Below are 21,664 nucleotides of genomic sequence, written 5' to 3'. Positions count from 1 at the left end.
CATCAGTGGTGAGGCTTCTAAAGGACTCATTTCCCTCAGGAGTATCCAGAACCTAACACTTGCTCCTTTATTCAAGTCCCCTACTCATTTGACCTGCTCTTCACCTACAGCTTCTCACTCTTCTTTCTGTCTCCTGACATGACACAAGGACAAACGCCATTCCTCCCTTAATTCAAAGCAAAACGGCAAAGGGTTCCTTCAGGCTTGAGGTTTGGAGGTTTGGCATGGTCCCCCTGTGGCCACTTTCCTTTCAGGGATCAATAAGCCACTAGAACTTATTGTCCACACTTAATGCTAATTTTTTCATATTCCATTCAGTCTTCACTCTGCTCTGTATTTTCAGCCATTTGACCACAGGTATTTCTGACGATATCACATGACTTCCTTTATGGAACCACCACCTGGTAATAACTAAGGTAACTGACCTCTCTCTCGCTGTTTTAATTAAGATTGGATTCTTTACATACCCAACCACAAGTGTTCCCTGCCTCCAGTCTCCCTCCACCCTGTACCACCACCCAGATTCCTCCTCCTCAGTTTACCTTTGAAAGAAAGGAAGGAAGGAAGGAAGGAAGGAAGGAAGGAAGGGAGGGAGGGAGGGAGGGAGGGAGGGAGGAAGGGAGGGAGGGAGGGAGGGAGGAAGGAAAAGAAAACCAGTCATATCAAGGCTAGATTAGTCAACCCAGGAAGAGGAGGAAAAGGGTCCTAGGCTTAGGCAAACAAAACAGAACACCCCTCTCCCACTGTTAGAGTCCCACAAGAACATCAAGCTATGCAAACAGCATATACCCAGAGGACCAAGCACAGACCCAGGATGACTCCAGATTGCTGCTTCAGTCTCTGTGAGCCCCTATGAGCCCTGCTTAGTTGATTCTGTAGGTCATGCTCTCCTGGTGTCCTGGACTGTTGTCCTCCCCTCTTCTGCAGGGCTCTCCCGGCTTTGCCTGGTGTTTGGCTGTGCTGAGCTCTCTGTTACCACCCAACATTCATTTAATGGTCATTTTCTGTATTTCTTACTTTCTGGACCTTTCTTTAGTCTCTTCTCTGACATTCCCCCTCCAGTTTTCAACTTTCTTTTCATGTCAATGCACACTTCCAGAGTGTTCTACCAGGTGTTTAGAAATTGTTTGCATATTATTTATATTTTCTCTATAAAGATTTTGGTCTAATTACTCGATCCTAAATGTGAATCATTTTCTATACTCCCCTATTTTATCTATCTAATTACTTAATTGTAGCAGCTCTGTTACTTGAATGGTCCTTCCATGCCTCTCTTCTGTCATTGCAGCAGCTGCAGGTTATAATCACTCCTGCCTTCGTTGTCTTGTGCCAGCCTTTATGCATTCTCTTCTCAGGGATTCCAGAGAGAACTTTCTTTTAATTTCTTTTCTGAATCCCCTGATAAAAATATATTAGCATTCTATCACATTAGGTGAGATTAGAATTGTGTGTGACGGATCACAAAATATTTTGCTCCTTCCACCGGCATCTCCAGCCTTAGCTTATGTCTTGCTCTCAGAGAGAGAAGCAAAACTCTGATTATCTAGACGTCGTCAAGCTCTCTTAGAGCTCTTTGAGGTCCCTCTCGGTCTGGAAAGCCATCCTCAAATTTCAACTGTTTGGCTTTGGTTTAATTTTATGAGAGACAAGGCTGTGCCCTTTCTGTAACAACTATTTAAAAGGAAAAGGCAGCATAATTACACATTTAAGAATCCTCTTACATTTCTGTTTGTCCTTTGAGAAACTTCTCACAGCTGAGAAGCCAACTTTGACCTTCCCTCCACTCTTCAGTCTGATTGCATGACCGTCTGATGCACTTACCTGGCGGGAAGAATTTTCTCGGTGGGAGCAGGACTCTAGGTTGAAACTCCTTGTTCACCCGCTTGAGTTATTCATTGTGTCGTGAGCATGAGCTGCTCTTTCTTCTCTGTGGTCTGAGTCTAGCAACAGACAGACAGCCTACAAATATTTATAGGAATGAAATATTCTCTCTTTAAGGACCCCTCAGCTTTGCCAAATCATAGGGCCTTATCCTCAGCAATTCAGGAAGTAGGGAAGGCTGAGATAACTTCTAGAGTCACCCAGTGCTATAGTGTGTCGACTCTGAGAGATCCGAGAACTCACAGACCTGGGTTGTAGTCCTAACCCCCAGCTCTGAAAATCCTTCTGCCTTCCTGGAGTCTGCCTTCTCAGGTATTAAACAGAAAGACTGGGCTGTTCTTTGTTTGTTTATATTTTTTCTGTCTCCTTCTGTTCCTTTGGTCTGTGACTGGAAAGAACATTTGTAAAATTTAAAAAAAATGCACTTTCAATCACTTCAAAGTGTGAAACTCTGCATCCGCAGAACCAAGATGAAATGAGAACGGGTGATGGTCACCAGTATCTGTGGGACTTCTGCAAACCTTTTAGTGACCCTCAGCAAGTGCTCCCAGAGCTGGCCTCCAGCTAATGGCAATACTTCCCAGCACCCCTTCGACCTAAATCATCTGCCCAATTCTAGTCCATAGCAAGGGCAGGTTAAACATCTAACGTTTAGTTTTTCCTTTCCATTCTCTCGTTGGCTGGACTGTGACATAAAAGCTTCCTTCCTGTACTTTATGACTAATATCCATTTATAAGTGAGTACATATCATGCATGCCTTTTGGTTCGGGTAATCTCACTCAGGATGATATTGTCTAGTTCTACCTATTTGCCTGCGGAATTCATGACGTTCTCATTCTCAATAGCTGAGTAGTATTCCATTATGTAAATAACCACATTTTCTTTACGCATTCCTCACATGAGAAACATCTAGGTTGTCTTCAGTTTCTGGCTATTACAAATAAAGTTCCTATGACCATAGTGGAGCAAGTGTCCTTGTGGGATGGTGGAGCATCTTTTGGGTATATTTCCAGGAGTAGTATAGCTGGTTTTGAGGTAGAACTACCCCCATTTTTTTCCTGAGAAACTGCCAAATTGATTTCCAGAGTAGCTGTACCAGTTTGCACTCCCCCCTCCCCAGCAATGGAGGAGTGTCCCCTGGCTCTACATTCTTGCCCGCAAGTACTGTCTCTTGAATTTTTGATCTTAGTCATTTTGATACGTGTAAGGCAAAATCTCAGAATTGTTTTGATTTGTATTTTTGTATTTCCCTGATGACTAAGAATGGTGAACATTTCTTTAAGTGTTAACCATGCTATAATCCACAGAACCAAGGAAGCCAAATAATAAGGAGGAGTGGGTGGGGATTAAGGGGGTTGGGGGGAGTTGCGAGGTAATATCTAGAGGGGCCCCCCCTTCCCAGAGGGAAAGAGGAGGGGGAGGGGGAGGATCCCTGTGATGGGTAATAGGACTGATATTGGGATGTAAAGTGAATATATGTGTATATGATATATATATATATATATATATATATATCATACACACATTCATAAAAAGCTCTTTTCTGAGTTGGGTGTTGACCAGGTCAAAGCTGCTGGATAACTAGCACTGCCAACCAGCCAGAGCTCTTCTGGATTTTTATATGCATACAAAATGAATTTATGTAGACTATTAAGGGAAGGGGTTCTTTGCTATGGCAACAAACAAGCAAAAGCAAGGCAGCCCATCAATATTCTAAAATAGATACTTAAAGAAAATGTTTTACTATTTTCAAAATGTTGAAAAAAAAAGCAAAGATGTAGATTTTGTTGAAGAAAACGACCTAGAAGTTTGTTTTGTCATGTTTTCAAAGGCAAATTTCTTCTTTGAGAATTTTAGAAAATTTATGACAACAACCAGAGTGTGCTCCTGGAACTTTCTCTCGTGTAGTCTATGTTAATATTAAAGAAACAAAACAAAACACCCAGAGGCCTCTGGCAGGTTGGAATGGCGTAGACTTAGCAAAGCAAGCGCCAACCCAGTAAACTAGTTACTTATTGATTGATCATAATGAAGACTCAAAAAAAAAACAACAACAAAACAAAAAAACCCAAAACAACAACAACAACAACAACAACAACAACAAAAACAAGTATTTTCTCTGCTGCAATTCCAAGTTTTCTGCTTGTAATTCTGTTTAAGACAGAACATTGGTGCATTGTGGCCAGACCAAGCTAGGCTGTGAAGTGATGAGACATTAACGCTTCTGCTTCATTTTCAAAAGATGAAAGTGACTATGTTTCATGCTGTTACCCAGAAGATGTTTTGGTACTATAAAATAAAGGAACAATATTAGATCAAGTTCTGAGGAGAAAGTGGCTTCTGGGTATTAGAAACATTCCTCTTTCCACTAGCTGTGTGAATGGGGCGGTGGGGGAGAAGAAGGGAGGGAGAGAGGGAGAGGAAGAGGGAGAGGGAGAATCTCATAAAAAGTCCAGTTTAGAGCAGTTCTCATCCTTCCAAATGCTGTGACCTCATGTTGTGGTGACCCCCAACCATAAAATTATTTCTTTGCTATGTCACAACTGGGATTTTTGCTTCTGGTATGAATCATAATGTAAATATATGATATGCTACCCCTGTGGGGGTCCCAACCCACGGGCTCAGAACTCCTCCTTCAGAGGATTAGAAAGCAGAAACCTTGCCCGTCGTCTTTAGCCAGCAAAGCAGGAGACCCGAATGCAGAGCGCACTGATGTGAGGAAAGCTCTTGCTGCATGTGTTGATAAACAACCAGTTCTTGGAGCTCTGCTTTCAGCCAGCACACAAGGAAAACTAAAAATACCCCACCATTAGTAGGAGGGGAGTGTGGTGGTTTGAATAGATATGGCCCCCATAGTCTCATGTATTTGCGTGCTTGTCTCATAGAGTAGCACTATTAGGAGGTGTGGCCTTGTTGGAGGAAGTGTGTTACTCTGGTTGCAGGCTTTGCAGTCTCATATATGTTCAAGCTATGCCCAATATGACACATAGTCTCCCTCTGCGGCCTGCAGATCAAGATGTGAAAGTCCTAATTCGGTCTCCAGCACCAAGTTTGCCTGCTCTCTGCCATGCTTCCCACCATGGTGACAATGGACTAAACCTCTGAAGGTGTAATCTAGTCCCAATGAGATGTTCTCCTTTATAAGAGTTGCCTTGGTTATGGTGTCTCTTCACAGCAGTGGAAACCATAATTAAGACAGAGAAAGCAAAAGAAACTTCCAGAAAGTACTGGAGACTACATACATACTGCCTTGTGGGGGAATGGTTCAAAACCAACCTTTCAACTGCCTCACCAAACGTCCTTTATAACATCCCAGATCTCTAGCACACTCCTTGTCATTTATGAGCCTGCCTTACGCTTTCAGGTCTGTCTGCCTCAGGGACTAGAAGTGTGCAGTACTACAGCCCTATTTCTCTGATTAGAGCAGGGCTCTGAGCAAGAGTGAAACAGAGGAAGACCAATTACAGATGCCTTGAAAGCCAGGCGGAGAAATCGGTTTGACAAAGGCAGCACTTGAGACCCAAAGTTGGCCTTTGAGAATAACACACTTGTTATTTTAGTAAGATTGTTAGTATGAGAAAGGACTAGAGTCAGATCTGTGGGAGGAGATTACCCCAGACTGAGGTAAAGTAGTTCCAGAGGTGGCTGGCAGCCATTCTCAGGGAGAAAAGGGAACAAATGAAGTGTCTTTCACTGGAATGGGATAATTAGGGACAAATTTTTCTTTGAAAATAAAATAAGAAGATAGTTAAAGGAATACAGATAGCCCCATTAAAGTCCATGGTATAAGAACAAAGTGTCCAATGTACGAGTTACTGTCCAAGGGGACTCTTCTCTGATAGAAAGAAGGCATTGTCAATTAATATGTGGGCATTCTAGGCACAAATGTGTCTGTTATGGCAACACTGACCAGTCCTAGAGAAGTGGAGTCTTGAGCTTTTCTGATTTAACCACCAACATAGAAGGAACTCTCAGATTCCCGACGTCTTACACTCAAGCCTGTTTCTAAACATCAGAACATTCAAGGAAACACAAAAGAAGTCGAAACTACTGTTGAGAGATAGAATCACCAGAGGAGGGAAGGCCAAGTATAAAGTATACCTCATGTCCCCAGGGCTGGTCTATTCTCCTGAGCGACTCTGTTTCCTATTGATTTCTCTTTGATTGACCACACCCTAATTCCAGGCCACACAGAATTTTGAGAAACAACTCTTTCAAAAGTCTTTCTTTCTTCTTGGAATCCCTTCTCCTGTTCCCACAGATGGCTATAGAACTGTGGGTAGATATGCACTAGTAGAGGGGTGGGTAGGGCTTCAGGACTATCCACCAGCACTCACCAGCTGCCATGAGCAGACCTATTATAAGAGAGTCATGTAGGAAAAGGCAGCATCGCCACAGCTGCTCCCTCCAGAAAGGAAAAGAGGAGCAGAAGAAACCGTATTGACAAAGGACCTGTACAGAGGACCTCAGAAAGCAGACTGAGAACCAGTATATTCAAGTCTCCACATGCAATATTGGTGGGAAACCAGGCCTTTTTGTACTGATAGTGGAGACCCAGCAGTTCTGGGAGATCAGGATGGGCTCAGCCTGAGGAAAGATGCCTAGCCCTCTGTGTTAGCACAATGACCATGATACTTACCATAGCCTGCTTATCTAGGCAGCACTTAGACCCTGGATGGTTTTTGTGTTGGGACCAGTGTCTTCACTGGCAACTTTTCTAGGGCATCCACTGTTGGTTGATGCTCTTGGCACACAGCAAACATTGAGATAATACTTGTGAGGGTGAAGGGCCATGTCCACAGATACTTTAGTCCTACTTTTTCTCATCTTCAAAGCATCTAAAGTCTCCCCTTTATCTTCTTCCCATTTCTTATGTTCTCCACCTACACTCCAAGCACTGAGGGACCACTGTGCTGCCCGCAGCCCTGAGAGGAGGTAGCTGAGATTAAACTTCCAGTTTTGCCTTTAAAGCTTTCCCTTTATTGTTGAAGTGATCGTGTTCTTTCCAGAACAAGGTAAAAGCACTACTTTTTCCTAAATGGCTGTTAGGGTGCAATGTACAGTTTGAGGGGTGAGGCAAAGCTGGGAGAGAACCCTAAATACATCCTTGCAGACACTTCAAGTACGATATCTCCGAACCAGAGTTACCCAAGCTGTGCCTGCATGTGGATTTGTCAGTGTTTCCAGAAACAGTTGGTTAGCTGAGGAGGGAGGACCTCCCGTGAATGTGGGCAGCAAATCTCCACAGGTTAATATTCCAGAATGAATGTGAGCTGAGAACAGTATTCGTGTCTCTTTGCCTCTTGACTGTGAACATCACACACACACACACACACACACACACACACACACACACACACCCTCCCCCCCCCCCACACACTTCCTATGGTACAGACCATTATTTGTCTGTTCTAACCACACAGTATATAGTAAATAACGGATCCTTCCATGAAAACAAGCTGAGGGGAAAGAAGAGAAGCCAGAGTGGTGTTTGCCTATGTGGGAGTCTCGTTCCCTGAGTGCCATTTGATGGAAGTGCTGGACATGTCTGACGTGGCGCTGTCAGCTCCTACAGCCCTTCCCTAGCTGAGCAGTGGTAGAGCTATATGACTGGGAGTCAAATTGTTGACCTTGCTGTGTTCTCTTCTGTCTTTTTAAATGTCTCTTGTCAAAGTGTGGTCTGATATAGTTACCCAAAAAGGTCTCAGCCTTTGTCTTCAGAGTCCCCTGTAGGCCTGTAGGTTCTCTAACTCATTTTTAAACTCATTTCCTGAGACACTTCAAGGAAGCCTCTGCTACACATTGGCTCTATTTGGCTGTTATTGTTTGGATAGAGAGGACCCGCTGCTCATTAGCTGCCCTGAAGGGGCCTTGCTGTTTTTCCTGAATATTCTAATTTTAATTCATGCTCAGGGGCCTGCAGATGACAATCACATAGGATTGCATTTGGGCAAGACCTGCCAAATATCTTTTCCATAATATAAGGGATAAGATTATCCCATAATTATTAATAAGAAAATCAACACGACCTATGAAGGAATAACAATAAGGCAGCTTACAGCCATGCTAAACAGGCGGTGGCAAAGACAAAGACAACGTTAGCATTTTACTGTTTTCCTACCAGATCCTTAATCCCTAGAGAGCTAACTGTGTACCCAGTGGTTCCTAAGTAAACAAAGCAAAGCACTCCTGAGTCAAGAAGCATTTGTCCTTGGTAATGAGAGAAGGACGTCTGTATCTTGAAGGTGAGTTAAAGTTCTCTGTTTTCCGTGGAGGGAGCACTCAGAATGGTTCTGATTTCAGGAGGCCTTATTGTTAGGTCTATTGTGAGGGACAGGTAGTGAGAGAGTCTTCACCTCCTCAGTGCTCATCTCACTCTTTGGTCCTCCCAGCATTCAGACATCTGGTAATTTACACATTTGGGGCTATCTCATTATGTTGCAGGCTAGAAGAAATGGCAATTACTACCTTCAGTGCACAGTAAGAGAGGAGGCAGGACGATCTCCCCGAGAGGTGGCCATTTCTTAAAAATTCTGACAGAAAAGATGCTGCTGGCCTTCTTCCCCCCACACCGAGTGGTGCTTGGCAAAGGACGCACACCTGTTCAGCTGAAGGAAGCCGGTAACTCATGACTGATGAGTGCCACACTGAAGTAATTATGTACAAGGGCCACAGCTGAGTGGAGGAGTGGGGACCGGTCTCACACGGAGCACATCTAAACTGATGATATATGTTCATCATCTGGTCTGACGTCAGCCAAAAGGTCCGATTAATTCCTCCACAGCAGTAGGCTGCAGGTCGGTCATTAAGCATTCTTTGCTCGCATCTCTAAGGAGGGTTGTGAGGCACATGACAAATTACAGGATGGTAAGCCTAGGCCTTGTTGTGCAGGAGACTAGGAAGAACCTCTTGGATGTAAATGCCCTTCTGTGCCTCAAGAAAAAAAATATAGGTGGGAATTTTCAAGGTTATATTCCCACCTTTATTTCACCGAACACCTTCCCACTTGATCTTGTTCCCTCTCCAATTAAAATCATGCTGGTGAATGTCTCCCTGTAAATCCTGTATTTGGAAGATTACTAAATAAAAGCACCATCCAGCTCCATAGGGAGAGAAAGGGAAACACAGTTCTGTCTTCCAGATTCTCACAAGCTCTACATAAGATACCTAAAATGAGCAACTTTTCTTTGGGATGCTAATTTTTTTCCCACTGGAAATAACTGAGTGGTACAGGGTTGTTACTTCTCCTCCTTGGTTTTAAGCCACCAAACTTGAGGATCTAGTTAAGGTTCCTCTCTAAAATGCAGGCATTCTATAATTTCCAGATTCAAAGAACAGCACTCTGCAAATCTGAGCCAAGCTCACGCTGTCTGTACCACAGCAAGCCTTCGGGATAATAAGAACATACACAGTGGTACATTGCTTTAGTCCCAGCTCTGGGCCTCCCTGAGATTGCCATCTCAGAGCCTTCTAACTTACAGAGAGGAGAAAACTGCTTTTTTCTTCTGTTTCTCCTTAAAAATACCAGCATTTTACAGTTGACTACTTTTATTCTGCTTATTTTGTGTTGAATTATTTGAACTGCCCAGGTTTGAAATATGTAACAATCACTCTGACACTTATTTTTTTTTAAATCATCTTCAGTTCTTCAATAAGAAGTCACTGTTCTATTATAGCCCGTGGCTGAAGTGCGTGCACCATTCTAAAGGACACTAATTTTCAGGTCATACCTCATATGGTATAACAGTATCTTTTAGCCTGAGCATCCACGGAGGCAGGGACTGCAGATACTAGCCACAGCACCCCAGAGACACTTTCCCATTGAACTCTGAGGCCGCAGCCGGGACTGGGACGCTCTAAACAGTGTGATAGTCAGACTCTTGCCTTCTGCACTTTCTCAGCCAACTGAACCAATACTGAATGCTGTTTACACAGTTTATAGAGGGGACTATGAAGCCCTCAGAGCCACACAGAAACCACAAACAGCAACAAAATGGTGAGGCACATGGGGGGTAAACAATGCCCTCATACAAGTCAAAGCTTTGCAGCACAAGAAGTTGGCTCCACTTACCCAGCATAGCGGTTGTCATAAGAGTGGCAGTGCCCTGGTTGCAGAATCTTCAAAAGGAGGCAGCAAACAGGCAGAAAAGCAGCTGTGAGGCTCCTGGGCTTCCCGAGGAACTTCATAGCGTTGCAATGAGAGGAGTTGAAAGTTGTTTAACTGCAGTCACCAAAGGAAGAGGCTGGAGGTGGCTCACAACACCCCCTGCTCACCAGCAAGTTGTCTGGGAAAGGGGTGGGGGAGAAGGCTTGGGAATGAGCAAAATGTGACACTTTAGGCAGCCGGGGAGTTGCTATTAAGACTGGTTCTTGTGAGGAAATGCAGCCCAGCCCAGCCTGGAAGCAGGGGCTGATCCTAAATCAGGCTCTCCTGAAGGGGCTGGGCCTCCCTGAGCTGACTCACAGGCAGGCTTTGCAGGGTGCCTGTGGGTAACCCTTCTTTGGTTTTGGTTTGTCTGTTTGCCTGCTGGAGATCACTAAGTCTTTTGTATAACCTTTCTTCCTCTGCTACCTTGATAGCATGGGGACCTTATCTTAATTGCCAACATTATGTAGGAGACGAGTCCAACAAACTGGCACAGACATTCCAGGCTTAATGATTTGTTCTGTCACAACAGATTTCCCAGATTGAAACCCACAGTGAAGGGAACTTCATATGTGAAGGAGGAGGCTTAGGCACCTGGAGTGAAATGCTGGCCTCATTCTGGCTTGTAACTATATGTGGGCAAACAGAAGCTCTGCTAGCCTGCTAGGAGCTCTTGGTATTCACTCTGCACCGGTAGTATCCAGATCGTGGCCATTGAACAGTTTTTTTGAAGGTCTGGGAAGCCTCTCAGGGCTGTGACCGTGGCTTGAGCACTTGGAATCATTTAGGAAAACTGAACATTTTAATCAGATTCCAGAAGGATGGCATCTGTCATTGCAAAAGATCCCCCAGTGACTGGGGAAGCGGTTCAGTGAATGGGAAGGCATGAGGGCTCAGGTCCACATCTCCAGCATCTATAGTCTCAGGGTGCAGGTCTGTGATCCCAGTATTAAAGTGTGTGGGTAGGGACAGGTGCCATTGGTGGGTGGGTGCTGATGCACTTAGTGACAAGCTCCCTCAGGGATTCCAATGTTGAGATACCAAGCTGGTTTAGAACGGGGACTTCTCATAGTGCCTATAAATCACTGGTTTGTTCTGAAGAGGATTGCAGCTGACGTGGGAAAGTCTGCATTTATGAGGTGTTTCAAGGTGGGGGCTCATGTGGAGGCCCCCCTGGTTGCACTTTGAGTAGCAGCAAGCCTTGACTTTAGAACAAACCCTGCTTTTTCTCCTTTTTCTAGACTGTTATGGGGGAGGGGACAAATCAAGACGTGTTGGAGCAAGCCATTTGCTGCTGGAAATTTCCCATGGTTTTAGTGAAGGGACTGACTCTGAATTTTCTTTGCAGCCGCAAGCTTCTACTCACACAGAAACCCCACATTGTGGGTTTGCTTTGCCCGAGCTCTGAGGGTATGAAGATGCAGCCTGTCACCTTTGTGTTGAGCACGGGTGCTAATTTAGAAGACAGTGGGCTACGGTAGCTTTATTCCAGTCAAACTCTCATACTTGTGTCGTTTCCAGAACTCCTATACCCTCCACTGCTGGGGAAAGCATAACCCTTCTCTGTATCCTCTACCTGAGCACAGGGTCAATGTCAGCTTCGTGACAGACAAGATCATTTAAAACGATTCCTTGACATTTTCAAATTCTCCCTGAATTAGTTTAATTAATCTTTCCCCTCTGTGTCCTATTCCCAAAACCTAGGAAATCTGCTATGGAGCTCAACTCTGTTGATTTTTGTCAGGTTGCTTCATAAAACTGCTTTTCTCCCAAAGTACAGGAGTGTATCTCATTTATTGTATGAATGGAGTTCCAAACAGCTTAGCTGAAGGAATGATCACCAACACCTGATGAGTGGGTGAAGAACCTGGAAAGTGAGGAGAGTCATTCGAATTCTGCCTGGTCCCGTATTCAGTTGAAGGAGAAAGGTGCTTTGGGACTGGAAGTTTCTTAGGTCCCTGGGTCTCCTGGAGGTGGTGATGGTGGTGATGGTGGTGGTGGTGGTGGTGGTGTGTGTGCATGTGTGTGTGTGTGTGTGTGTGTGTGTGTGTGTGTATGTGTATGTGTTCATGTGTATGTGTATGTGTTCATGTGTGTGTGTGTGTCTATATTTTCCTTTTGGACTTCAGTGCTTAACACTTTGGACTTTTTATGCTGGTGGATGGGGGGTAGTGCTCAAAGCAATGCTTGAGACTTTTTTGATGAGCTCAAGAAAGCTTATATGAAGCCAGTGACCTGTTGAAATAAGAGGTTACTGTGTAAATAAAACACTTCATCTCTCCACATTTCATTATGTCAGAAGAATGTATAAATCTGTCATATTATATCACAGCACTAAACTAGGAATGTTCAGTGTCTGACTAAGGATTAAACTCATCTTCAAACCATTCTGCAGGATCAGATCCAAAAAGCCCCATTCTGCATAGACTCAGTAGTCTCTGAGACTCAGGGGACCATTCCCTGGACCATCGAAAGAGTCAAAGAGACCCAGGAGGCATTCTCTAGCTTTACTAAAAATTGAAGATCAAAGAGAGCTTCTCAAACAATGGAAGTCATTTCTAGCAATCCTCCTTTGCTTTTTTTAAGGCCCAGGTTATCTGATCAAGCTTCTCTTGGGGTAGATAAGCACCCATAAAATGAGTGATAAATGAGGTCTATTTAGCAAGTAGGAGGAGAAGAGAATGGGGTTATAGATAGATTCAAAGATAAAAGCTTCATTTTTTAAGCCACCAAGAGGTAGTGAATTATTAATCTCCTAGAGGATTTGGGAGTGGTAAGATGAGAAATGCTGTTTATCGGTTATGTGTCTGTCATATTTTAGTGAAAAAATAAACTTTATTAAAATAAAAATTGTCATGCAGCAAAAGAAAGGAAACTACATTTGTGAAAGGAAGATGCTATTTTTGCTTTGGATTCATTATTGATCATTAGATAAATTTTAGATCTGAAAGTGGCTGGTGGTGGAGGAGGGGAGGCCAGGGAGATATTTTCCAAGCCTTACCTTAAGCATACGGATAAGAGCAGATTTATTTTGCTAAATACCAGGAGAAGCTAAAGGTGTTGGGCTCTGTACTATAGCTACCTGCAATGGCAGTCATTATTCAATGTCTAATTACCGCACACCCACTGTTGATCTATCTCTGTCATGGCTTTCTGGCATTGCTCAAGCTGAGAAAGAGGTGCCTGTGTAGCCAAGTGCTGTCCAAGAATCTCCGCAGTTGTTTGAGGAGTGTTCCGACACTTCCTTTAGTAATAAATCACAATCCTACCCCTCTCCAGACCCACTAGCTTCCTTTCTGAACCTTCCCTGGCAGAAATGAAGATACTTAACGACACATTATTGTCCTTCCTTTTGACTGCCAGACTACCGAAACAGGGGTCTCTGCAACACTGGAATTTCCCAGGAGTCTCTTGTTGAGAGAAGGAAAAGCTGGAATCCTGGTGGCAGGCCGAGGAGGAGCTAAGTAGACCACATTGCAGGAGAGCCTGGAACCATGAATCAAAGATGGCAGGGCCACACATTGATCAGAGCAGCTTAATTAGTCAAACTCTTGGCCTTTGTTTTCATTTCAAACTCGTGTCAGGATCCTGAACATGAACTTGGGTGTAAAGGGGCGTCAGTGGACCTACTTGTTTTTCCTGAACAAATCTTTATTTGCTTTTCGTGGTTGCCTGTTTCTTTAATTGATCAGGTGAAGAAGGATGACTGAATCATAGGGCCAGCCTTTGACCCTAAGAGTCCAACAACACTGCTTTGAACAGTAACCATTCCTCTTGTTCCTGAACTGGTCCTCTTCTCTACACACCCAAGGCTGCTCAAAAAGTGCATTCTTGAGCCTTGGTGACTTGTTTCCATTCCTTCCATCCATTCCAGATCAGCAGGACCTCTAAATGTACAGAACTCTATTCTTTTACTTTTTTAACTGAAAGTAGATTTTTGTCATACCATATATTCTGATAGGGTTCCCCCTCCCCTAATTCACCCTAGCTCCTCCCATCACCTCCAATCCACAGCCTTTCTTGCTCTCTCTCTCTCTCTCTCTCTCTCTCTCTCTCTCTCTCTCTTAGAAAAAAGAAAACAAAAAGCAAGTATCAAAAACTAAAAGAAGAAAATAATAATAAAATAAGATAAAATAGAAAGCAACCAACCAAATGGCCAAAGAAAAAGCAAAAGATTCACATGAGATACTGAGAGATGGTTCAGCTGTTAAAGGCTAGACTTCCAGCCAGCCTCAGCACTCTGTTCTCAGCTTGCTGCACAATGCTGACAACTAAAGCTGATACTTCCTATTTGAAACCCTTTGTCCTTGGCATCAGGGAAGTTGTCCTCTCCTGCCTCTGAAGTTGGTGTCTTCTGTGGTCTATGTCTGGCTCTCTCCTCTTCCATAGCAACATCACTGCAAGCCTGGTCTCTGATTTTGTGACAGTTGGTTCTAGTGGAATGGCTGGGCAGATAAATAACTATAGTCTTCTATTTGGTACTTCAGTGAATTCTAAGGCAATGAGACTGTCTTGGTTAGGGTTTTACTGCTGGGAACAGACACCATGATAAGGCAACTCTTATAAGAACATTGAATTGGGGTTGGCTTACAGGTTCAGGGGTTCAGTCCATTATCATCAAGGTGGGAACATGGAGGCATCTAGGCAGGCATGGTGCAGGAGGCCTGAGAGTTCTACTTCTTCATCTGATTCATACTCACAGAATATTGACTTCAGGAAGCTAGGATTAGGGTGTTAAAGCCCACACACACAGTGATACACCTATTCCAACTAGGCCACACCTCCTAATAGTGCCACTCCCTGGGCCAACCATATATACAAGCCATCACAGAGCCACAGGTACTGAGATAGAGAGTGAGGTAGAAGGAATGAATGACATTCATAGGATGTTCTGGAAAAGTAGATGCTTAAGCCAAGTGTGATAAGAAGACCGACAAACCAAGATGGGGATGGTGGTGTGAAGAAGCTGAGAGATGGTGGAGACAAGAGCATTGCAGACACAAGGAAATGTGCATGTACACAGAAGTCCTTGTCAGAGCTTACTGCCCTTCCTTAAATCTCCACGATATGAAGAACAACACTCTGGGTTATCAGCTTGGCATTCCAGGCTCTGGAAAACTTGTTGAGAGAAGGCATTGTGTATATGCAGTTTCCAGTTTGACAGTATCCACAGTTGTGCTGGGACCTCAGCACACATTTACCAACAGAGTCTTTCCATTTCAGTCTGTTGTTCTTAGCGTCTGCCAGCTGTCAAAGGGACTTGCATCCAGAGTCCAGACTGCACGGCTCAGATGAAGAAACCTGTTTTCTGAGATGAGGAACATTTTGAAAGGCAAATCTTATTGGTGAGCAAAACTGGTGAAGGTGCTTGTAATTATGTTACAACGGTATTTTATAGATTGTGTAGAGAAAACAAAAGCACTGTAGTGTAAGAAGATGGGAATGAGGTCTCCCAGTTTGCTCAAGGCTGCAGCAGACTTCTGACTTTCCTCTGCTTGTTTATGCTTGCATTTTCCCTCTTCTCTCCTAGTGTCCTTTCTAAACACGAGGCAGAAACAGCAGCAGTGGCTGTTCTGGAACTCTCTCCGTAGACCAGAATTGCCTTGAACTCAGAGATCCACCTGCCTCTGCCTCCAGATTGCTGGGACTAAAGGCCTGTGCCACCACTGCCTGGCTCTAGTGTCCTTTCTGTAACCAAGTAACGAAGCTATGCTACAGATGAGGATGTAAGAGAGGTGGGGCATAAAGGAGAGATGCCCTCACCCAGCAAAGAGACAATAACCGCTCAACCAAATCTACACATGCTTCTTTCCTGGATTTTATTTTATAAAAATAACATTATAATACTCCTAAAGAAAAGACCTTTGACAAAATCTAACACCCTTGTATGATAAAAGTCCTGGAGAGATTAGGAATACAAGGGATATACCGTAAAAAAATAAAAGCACTTTACAACAAGCCTATAGCCAATATTAACTTAAATGGAGAAAAATTCTAAGCAATTTATTTAAAATCAGGAAGTAGACAAGATTGCTCACTCTTTCCATACATATTCAATATAGTATATGAAGTCATGGATATACACATTGGAAAGGAAGAAGTCAAAGAACTTATTTGATAATGACATGATAGTATCATGTGACCCTAAAAACTCCACATATAAAAGGAAACTCTTACAGCTGATAAACACTTTCAGCAAAATAGATGCATACAAAATTAACTCATGGATATCAGTAGCCTTCCTATATACAAATGACAAACAGAATGAGAGAGAAATCAGAGAAACAACACCTTTCACAGCAGCCTCAAATAATATAAAGTATCTTGGGGTAACTTTAACCAACCAAATAAAAGGCTTACACAATAAAACTTTAAGTTAGTGAAGTAAGAAACTGAAGAAAATTGAAGATGAAAAGATCTCTCATGCTCACATGTTGGTAGGATTAACATGGTAAAAATGGCCATCATGCCAAAGCAGTCTACAGATTCTATGAAATCCCCATTAAAATTTCAAAGCAATTCTTCACAGATCTTAAAAAGACAATTCTAAACTTCCTATAGAAACAAGCACATGCATGTGTGCATACACGTGTACACACACACACACACACACACACACACACACACACACACACACACACACACAGAGGCACACAGCACCCAGGAGAGCTAATAAAAGATGTGCCAGAGGTATCATTGTTCCTCACTTCAAGTTGTATTACAAAGCTGTAATAATAAAGGCAACATGGTATTGGCACAAAAACATACACATTGATCAATAGACAAGAATTGAAGATCCATGTATAAATCCACACATCTATGTCTTAGTAAATGTTCTGTTGTGTGATGAGGCAGTATAACCATGTGTGATGGTTTGCATATACTTGGCCTAGGGTGTAGCACCATTAAGAGGTGTGGCCCTGTTGGACTATGCATGTCACTGTGGACATGGGCTTTAATACCTTCATTTAAGCTACCTGAAAGTCAGTCTTCTCCCAGCAACCTTCAGATGAAGATGTGAAGATGTAGAATTCTCAGCTCCTCCTGCATGATGCCTGCCTGGATGCTTCCAATGTCCCATCTTGATGGTAATAGATTGAACCTCTCAGACTGTAAATCAACCCTAATTAAATGTTGTCCTTATAAGAGTTGCCATGATCATAGTGTCTGTTCACAACAGCAAAACACTAAGACACCACGGTAAGTTTAAAAAGGAAAGCTTTTAATTTGTACTTGATTACAGTTCAGTGACTTACTTCACTCTTATAATGGTGAGACGAATGGCAGAGAAGTATCTTTGAGAAGGAGATGGGAGTTTTAATCTAGATTTTTAGATATCAGAAAGAGAGAGGGACACTGAGCCTGACTTGAGCATTTGAAACCCTAAAGCAAAGTTCAGTGTCACACTTCTTCCAATAAGGCCACACCTTCTTCAAGGAGACCACACCTAATCCCTGTCAAGCAGTGCTCCTCCCAAATGACCAAACATTCAAGTATATGAGCATATGCAGGTCATTCTTATTCAAACCACCACAAATGGGCACCTGAGTTTTTGATAAAGAAGCCAGAAACACACAACTGAAAAACAAAACAAAAACAAAATGAAAAACCAAACCAAAACATAAAGCTATTAACTTCTGAGAATGATTCTTGTCAAACTGGATGGCTGCATGCAGAAGAATCCAAATAGATCCATACTTGTCACCCTGCACAAAACAACTCCAAATCAATCAAATTCCTCAACATAAAAACGAATACACTGAATACGAGAGACAAGAAAGTGGAGAATAGCCTTGAGCCCAGGAAGACTGTCTGAACAGAACACCATTAGCCTAGGCACAAACATCAACAATTACTAATGGAACCTCATGAAACTGGGAGTGCAAACTTGTGCAGCCACTTTGGAAATTAATATGGAAGTTCTTCAGATAAGTGGGAATAGTTCTACCTCAAGATTAAGCTACACCACTTTGTTTATATACCACAAGGACACTTATGCAACCATGATCATTGCTGCCTTTTCATAATGGCCAGAAATTGGAAACAACCTAGTTTGTGTCAAGTTGACATAAGTCTAGCCAGCACAGCCACAGCCAGACATTAATAGATAGTGAAAGACCTTGGAAGACTCAGCCCTAAATGGAATGTCTCTAAATCTCACCCCTTAGAGCTATGAAAACTCCATGGAAGAGAAGGCAGGAAGACTTTAAGATCCAAAAGGGATGGAGGACATCAGGAAACAATGCCTCTAAGTCAACTGAACACAGTTCTTATCAACTGAGAGACTGAAGCAGCATGCACAGGCCCTGCATGAATCGGTACCAGGTTTTCTGCCTATATTGTGACTTCCAGTTTCAAGTTTTTATGAAACTCCTATGTGAAGATAAGTGGGTCTCAGATTATTGTGCCTTCTTTTGGGAGCTTTTCCTTCTGTTAAATTGTCTTGTCCAAGTTTGAGGTGTTGTTTTTGTGTTATCTTACATTTTATTTTGTTGTATTTTATTATTATCACTTAAAAGCCTGTTGTTTTCTCATGAGAGACAGAAAGGGAGTTGACTCAGAGGGTAGAGGAGGTAGGGAAAAGTGAGGAGGAGTGGAGGAAGAGAAAGTATGAGCAGGATATATTCTGTGAGAAAAGAATTCATATTCAGCAAAAGAAAAGCAACAAAACAAAATAAAATTTTTATTGAAAATAAAAATTGAAAGAAAAAAAGGAAAGATGGAGAGATTTTGGTGGTCTTCTTTACTCAGTTCTAAGCAAAACTATAGATAAACTCCTCTCCCTTTACTAACTTTTGTCTTCTTTGACACTGGCAGCAAGCAAAGAACCCTGGAACATCGGGCCCTCCCAGTTAAAGATGCTTTGAAAAACTGCTATTTGGAGGCTGGTGAGAATGTTTGGTAGTTAAGAGTATGTACAGCTCAAAATACATATTTTATTGGATAGTTATCAGATAGTATACAAGCTAGCCAAGATATAATACAGATTTTTAAGCCTTTCTTAAGCTGAAATGGATAACTAAATGTTCTGTATAACTGATATAGTGATGGACTGGGTGTTGAGCATAGCATATGCTTTGTAAATTGTAGAATGGTAATAATTGTACTCAATTCATATATGTGAAAAGGCTTTTTAACTGGACAAAAAGGGGGGAAATGTTGTGGTTTGCCCTGGAGTTATTTGTATTTTGATGCTAATTCTGCTGCCTCAAGGACAGCAGCCTACTCTTGTACTCAGGAATCAGGTGACTTCACCAGAAACTTCTCCCCATTGAATTTGTAAAATACAGTTAGGGGCAGGTACAGGATAGAAGGAGGCCTGTCATTGGAGGAGAAGGAAGGATGGGAGGGAGAGAAATTTGAAGGAAGAGGAGGAGACTGGAATGGAAAGAGACAGGTGGAGGGAGAGAGAGAAGCCATGGCAGGACGATAGAGGCTGACATTAAGATTCCTCTCTGTGTATTTACAGGTTGTTATTAATGTTTCTAAGGGATGGATGGTACTGGGCTTTGTATGTTTAGGTGGGCAATTATATCTTATCAATTGGGTCAAAAAAAATAGAGTATATACAGCTGTTCCAGAAGACCTGAGTTTTGTTCCCACATCCACACATGGCAGTCCACTATCATCTGTAACTCTAGCTACATCAGATCAAATGGCTTTGGCTTCTATGGGCATCTGTACTTACAGAAGCATACTGATACATAGGCACACACACGCCACAGCCCCACCACCCATGCACACACACAAATGATTCACATGATTGAAAATAATAAAAATACACTAAAAAACCTATATTTAGCCCCCTTTGCCCAGTCCTTTCTGCTGGGATAGTCTCCTAGCTAGTCTGCTCCCCAGAAGAGGCTATATACTGAAGCATACCAGAGGATCCACTGAATTCAGAGCATTTGGTGAAAACCATCCTGAAGTCCCACAGCTGCCATTGGGAGCCCAGTAGACTCAGGGACCCATCAAACTCCAAAACCTCCGGCCACTGAATATCACTTCCCTTCTACCCAGTCCTTTCTGCTAGAACAGACTGTTAGCTAGTCTTCTCCCCAGAAGACACCATATCCTGAGGCATATCAGAAGAACCACTGCACTCAGAGAATTTGATACCACATCTGGAGGCATCCCAGGAGATCTGCTGCACCCAGGGCATCTACACCACAGCCGGAGACATCCCAGGAGATCCACTGCAACCTAGGACACCACAGCATCTCAGGAGTGTCTCTGTACATAGGGCAACTGAGCAGATGACACCACAGTCCAAAGACCTCCTGAGGGCTCTGTGACATGCAGGGCAACTGACCCAACAGTCTTTTCAGAATTCCCTGGAGTTCTGCTGCACACAGGGAAACAGAAACCATAGTTCTTACAACCCCCAATCCCCGGAGAACAGCTTCACACAGGACAACAGTATGACTACTCTGAAGACCCAACAGTCTGAAGTCCTCTCAGGAGATCTACTGCAGCCAGGGCAACAGATGAGCAGTTGGTCTGCCCCCTCTGAAGACCCTCAAGTTGGAAGACCCCACAGGAAGTCTGCTATAGCCAGGGCCACAGGCCTACCAGGAGACCTGAAGCAACCCAGGGACAAAAGAGCCAGACTCTAGACAGAGTCACCCAGACTAGAAAATATCAGGAATAACCAGATGGTGAGAGGCAAGCACAAGACTATAAGTAACAGAAGCCAATATACGCGGGCATCATCAGAACACAATTCTCCCACCACAGCAAGCCCTGAATACACCAAAACACCTAAAAATCAGGAAGATGACCCAAAATCCTATCTCATGAAGATGATAGAGTCCTTTAAGGAGGATATAAACACAGGTAAACAGGTAGAAGCCCTTAAAGAAAAACAAATAAATCCCTTAAAGAAATTCAGGAAAACATAATTAAACAGATCAAGGAACTGAATAAAGTGGTCGAAGACCTAAAGGTAGAAGTAGAAACAATAAAGAAAACACAAATGGAAGCAAACCTGGAGTGGGAAAACCTAGGAAAGGGGTCAGGAAGTACAGATGTAAGTATCACCAACAGAATACAAGAGATAGAAGAGAGAATCTCAGGTGTAGAAGATATATATGGTAGAAGAGATTGACACAACAATCAAAGAAAATAAAAAACATAAAACAACTCCTGACTCAAAACATGCAAGAAATTCAGGATGCAATGAAAAGAACAAATCTAAGATTAATTGGGACAGAGGAGAATGAAGATTCCCAGCTCAAAGGACCTGAAAACATCTTCAACAAAATCATAGAAGAAAACTTCCCTGATCTAAAGAAAAAGATGGCCATAATGGTACAAGAAGCCTACAGAACACCAAATAAATGGGACCAGAAAAGAAAATACTCTTGTCACATAATAGTCAAAACATTCAAAGAAAGAATATTAAAAGCTGCAAGGGAAAAGGGCCAAGTAACATACAAAGGAAGACATATTTGAACTACATCAAACTTCTCAACAGAGACTATGAAAGCCAGAAGATCCTGGTCAGGGGTCATGCAGATTATAAGAGAACACAAATGCCAGCCCTGGCTACTATACCCAGCAAAACTCTCGATCAACATAGATGGAGAAACCAAAATATTCCAGGACAAAACCAAATTCAAACAGTATCTACCAAT

The 21,664-nt window shown here is 42.9% G+C and overlaps 1 protein-coding gene across 1 annotated transcript in view; it reads right to left on the bottom strand.

Annotated features, from left to right (window-relative positions):
* Window positions 1-10,247, bottom strand: part of Cpa6 (carboxypeptidase A6) — a 371,225-nt gene extending 360,978 nt beyond the window's left edge. The window contains 1 exon segment of the mRNA NM_001415862.1: window positions 9,954-10,247. Within this exon segment, the coding sequence (NP_001402791.1) occupies window positions 9,954-10,069 (116 nt within the window). The 5' untranslated portion in view covers window positions 10,070-10,247.
* Between the last annotated feature and the right edge of the window lie 11,417 nt (window positions 10,248-21,664).

This window comes from Rattus norvegicus, chromosome 5 (genome assembly GCF_021556685.1).
Source record: "Rattus norvegicus strain SHRSP/BbbUtx chromosome 5, alternate assembly SHRSP_T2T, whole genome shotgun sequence".
NCBI lineage: Eukaryota > Metazoa > Chordata > Mammalia > Rodentia > Muridae > Rattus > Rattus norvegicus.
The sequence above is the reverse complement of the archived record's forward strand: the minus strand, read 5'-3'. Positions and strand labels throughout refer to the sequence as shown.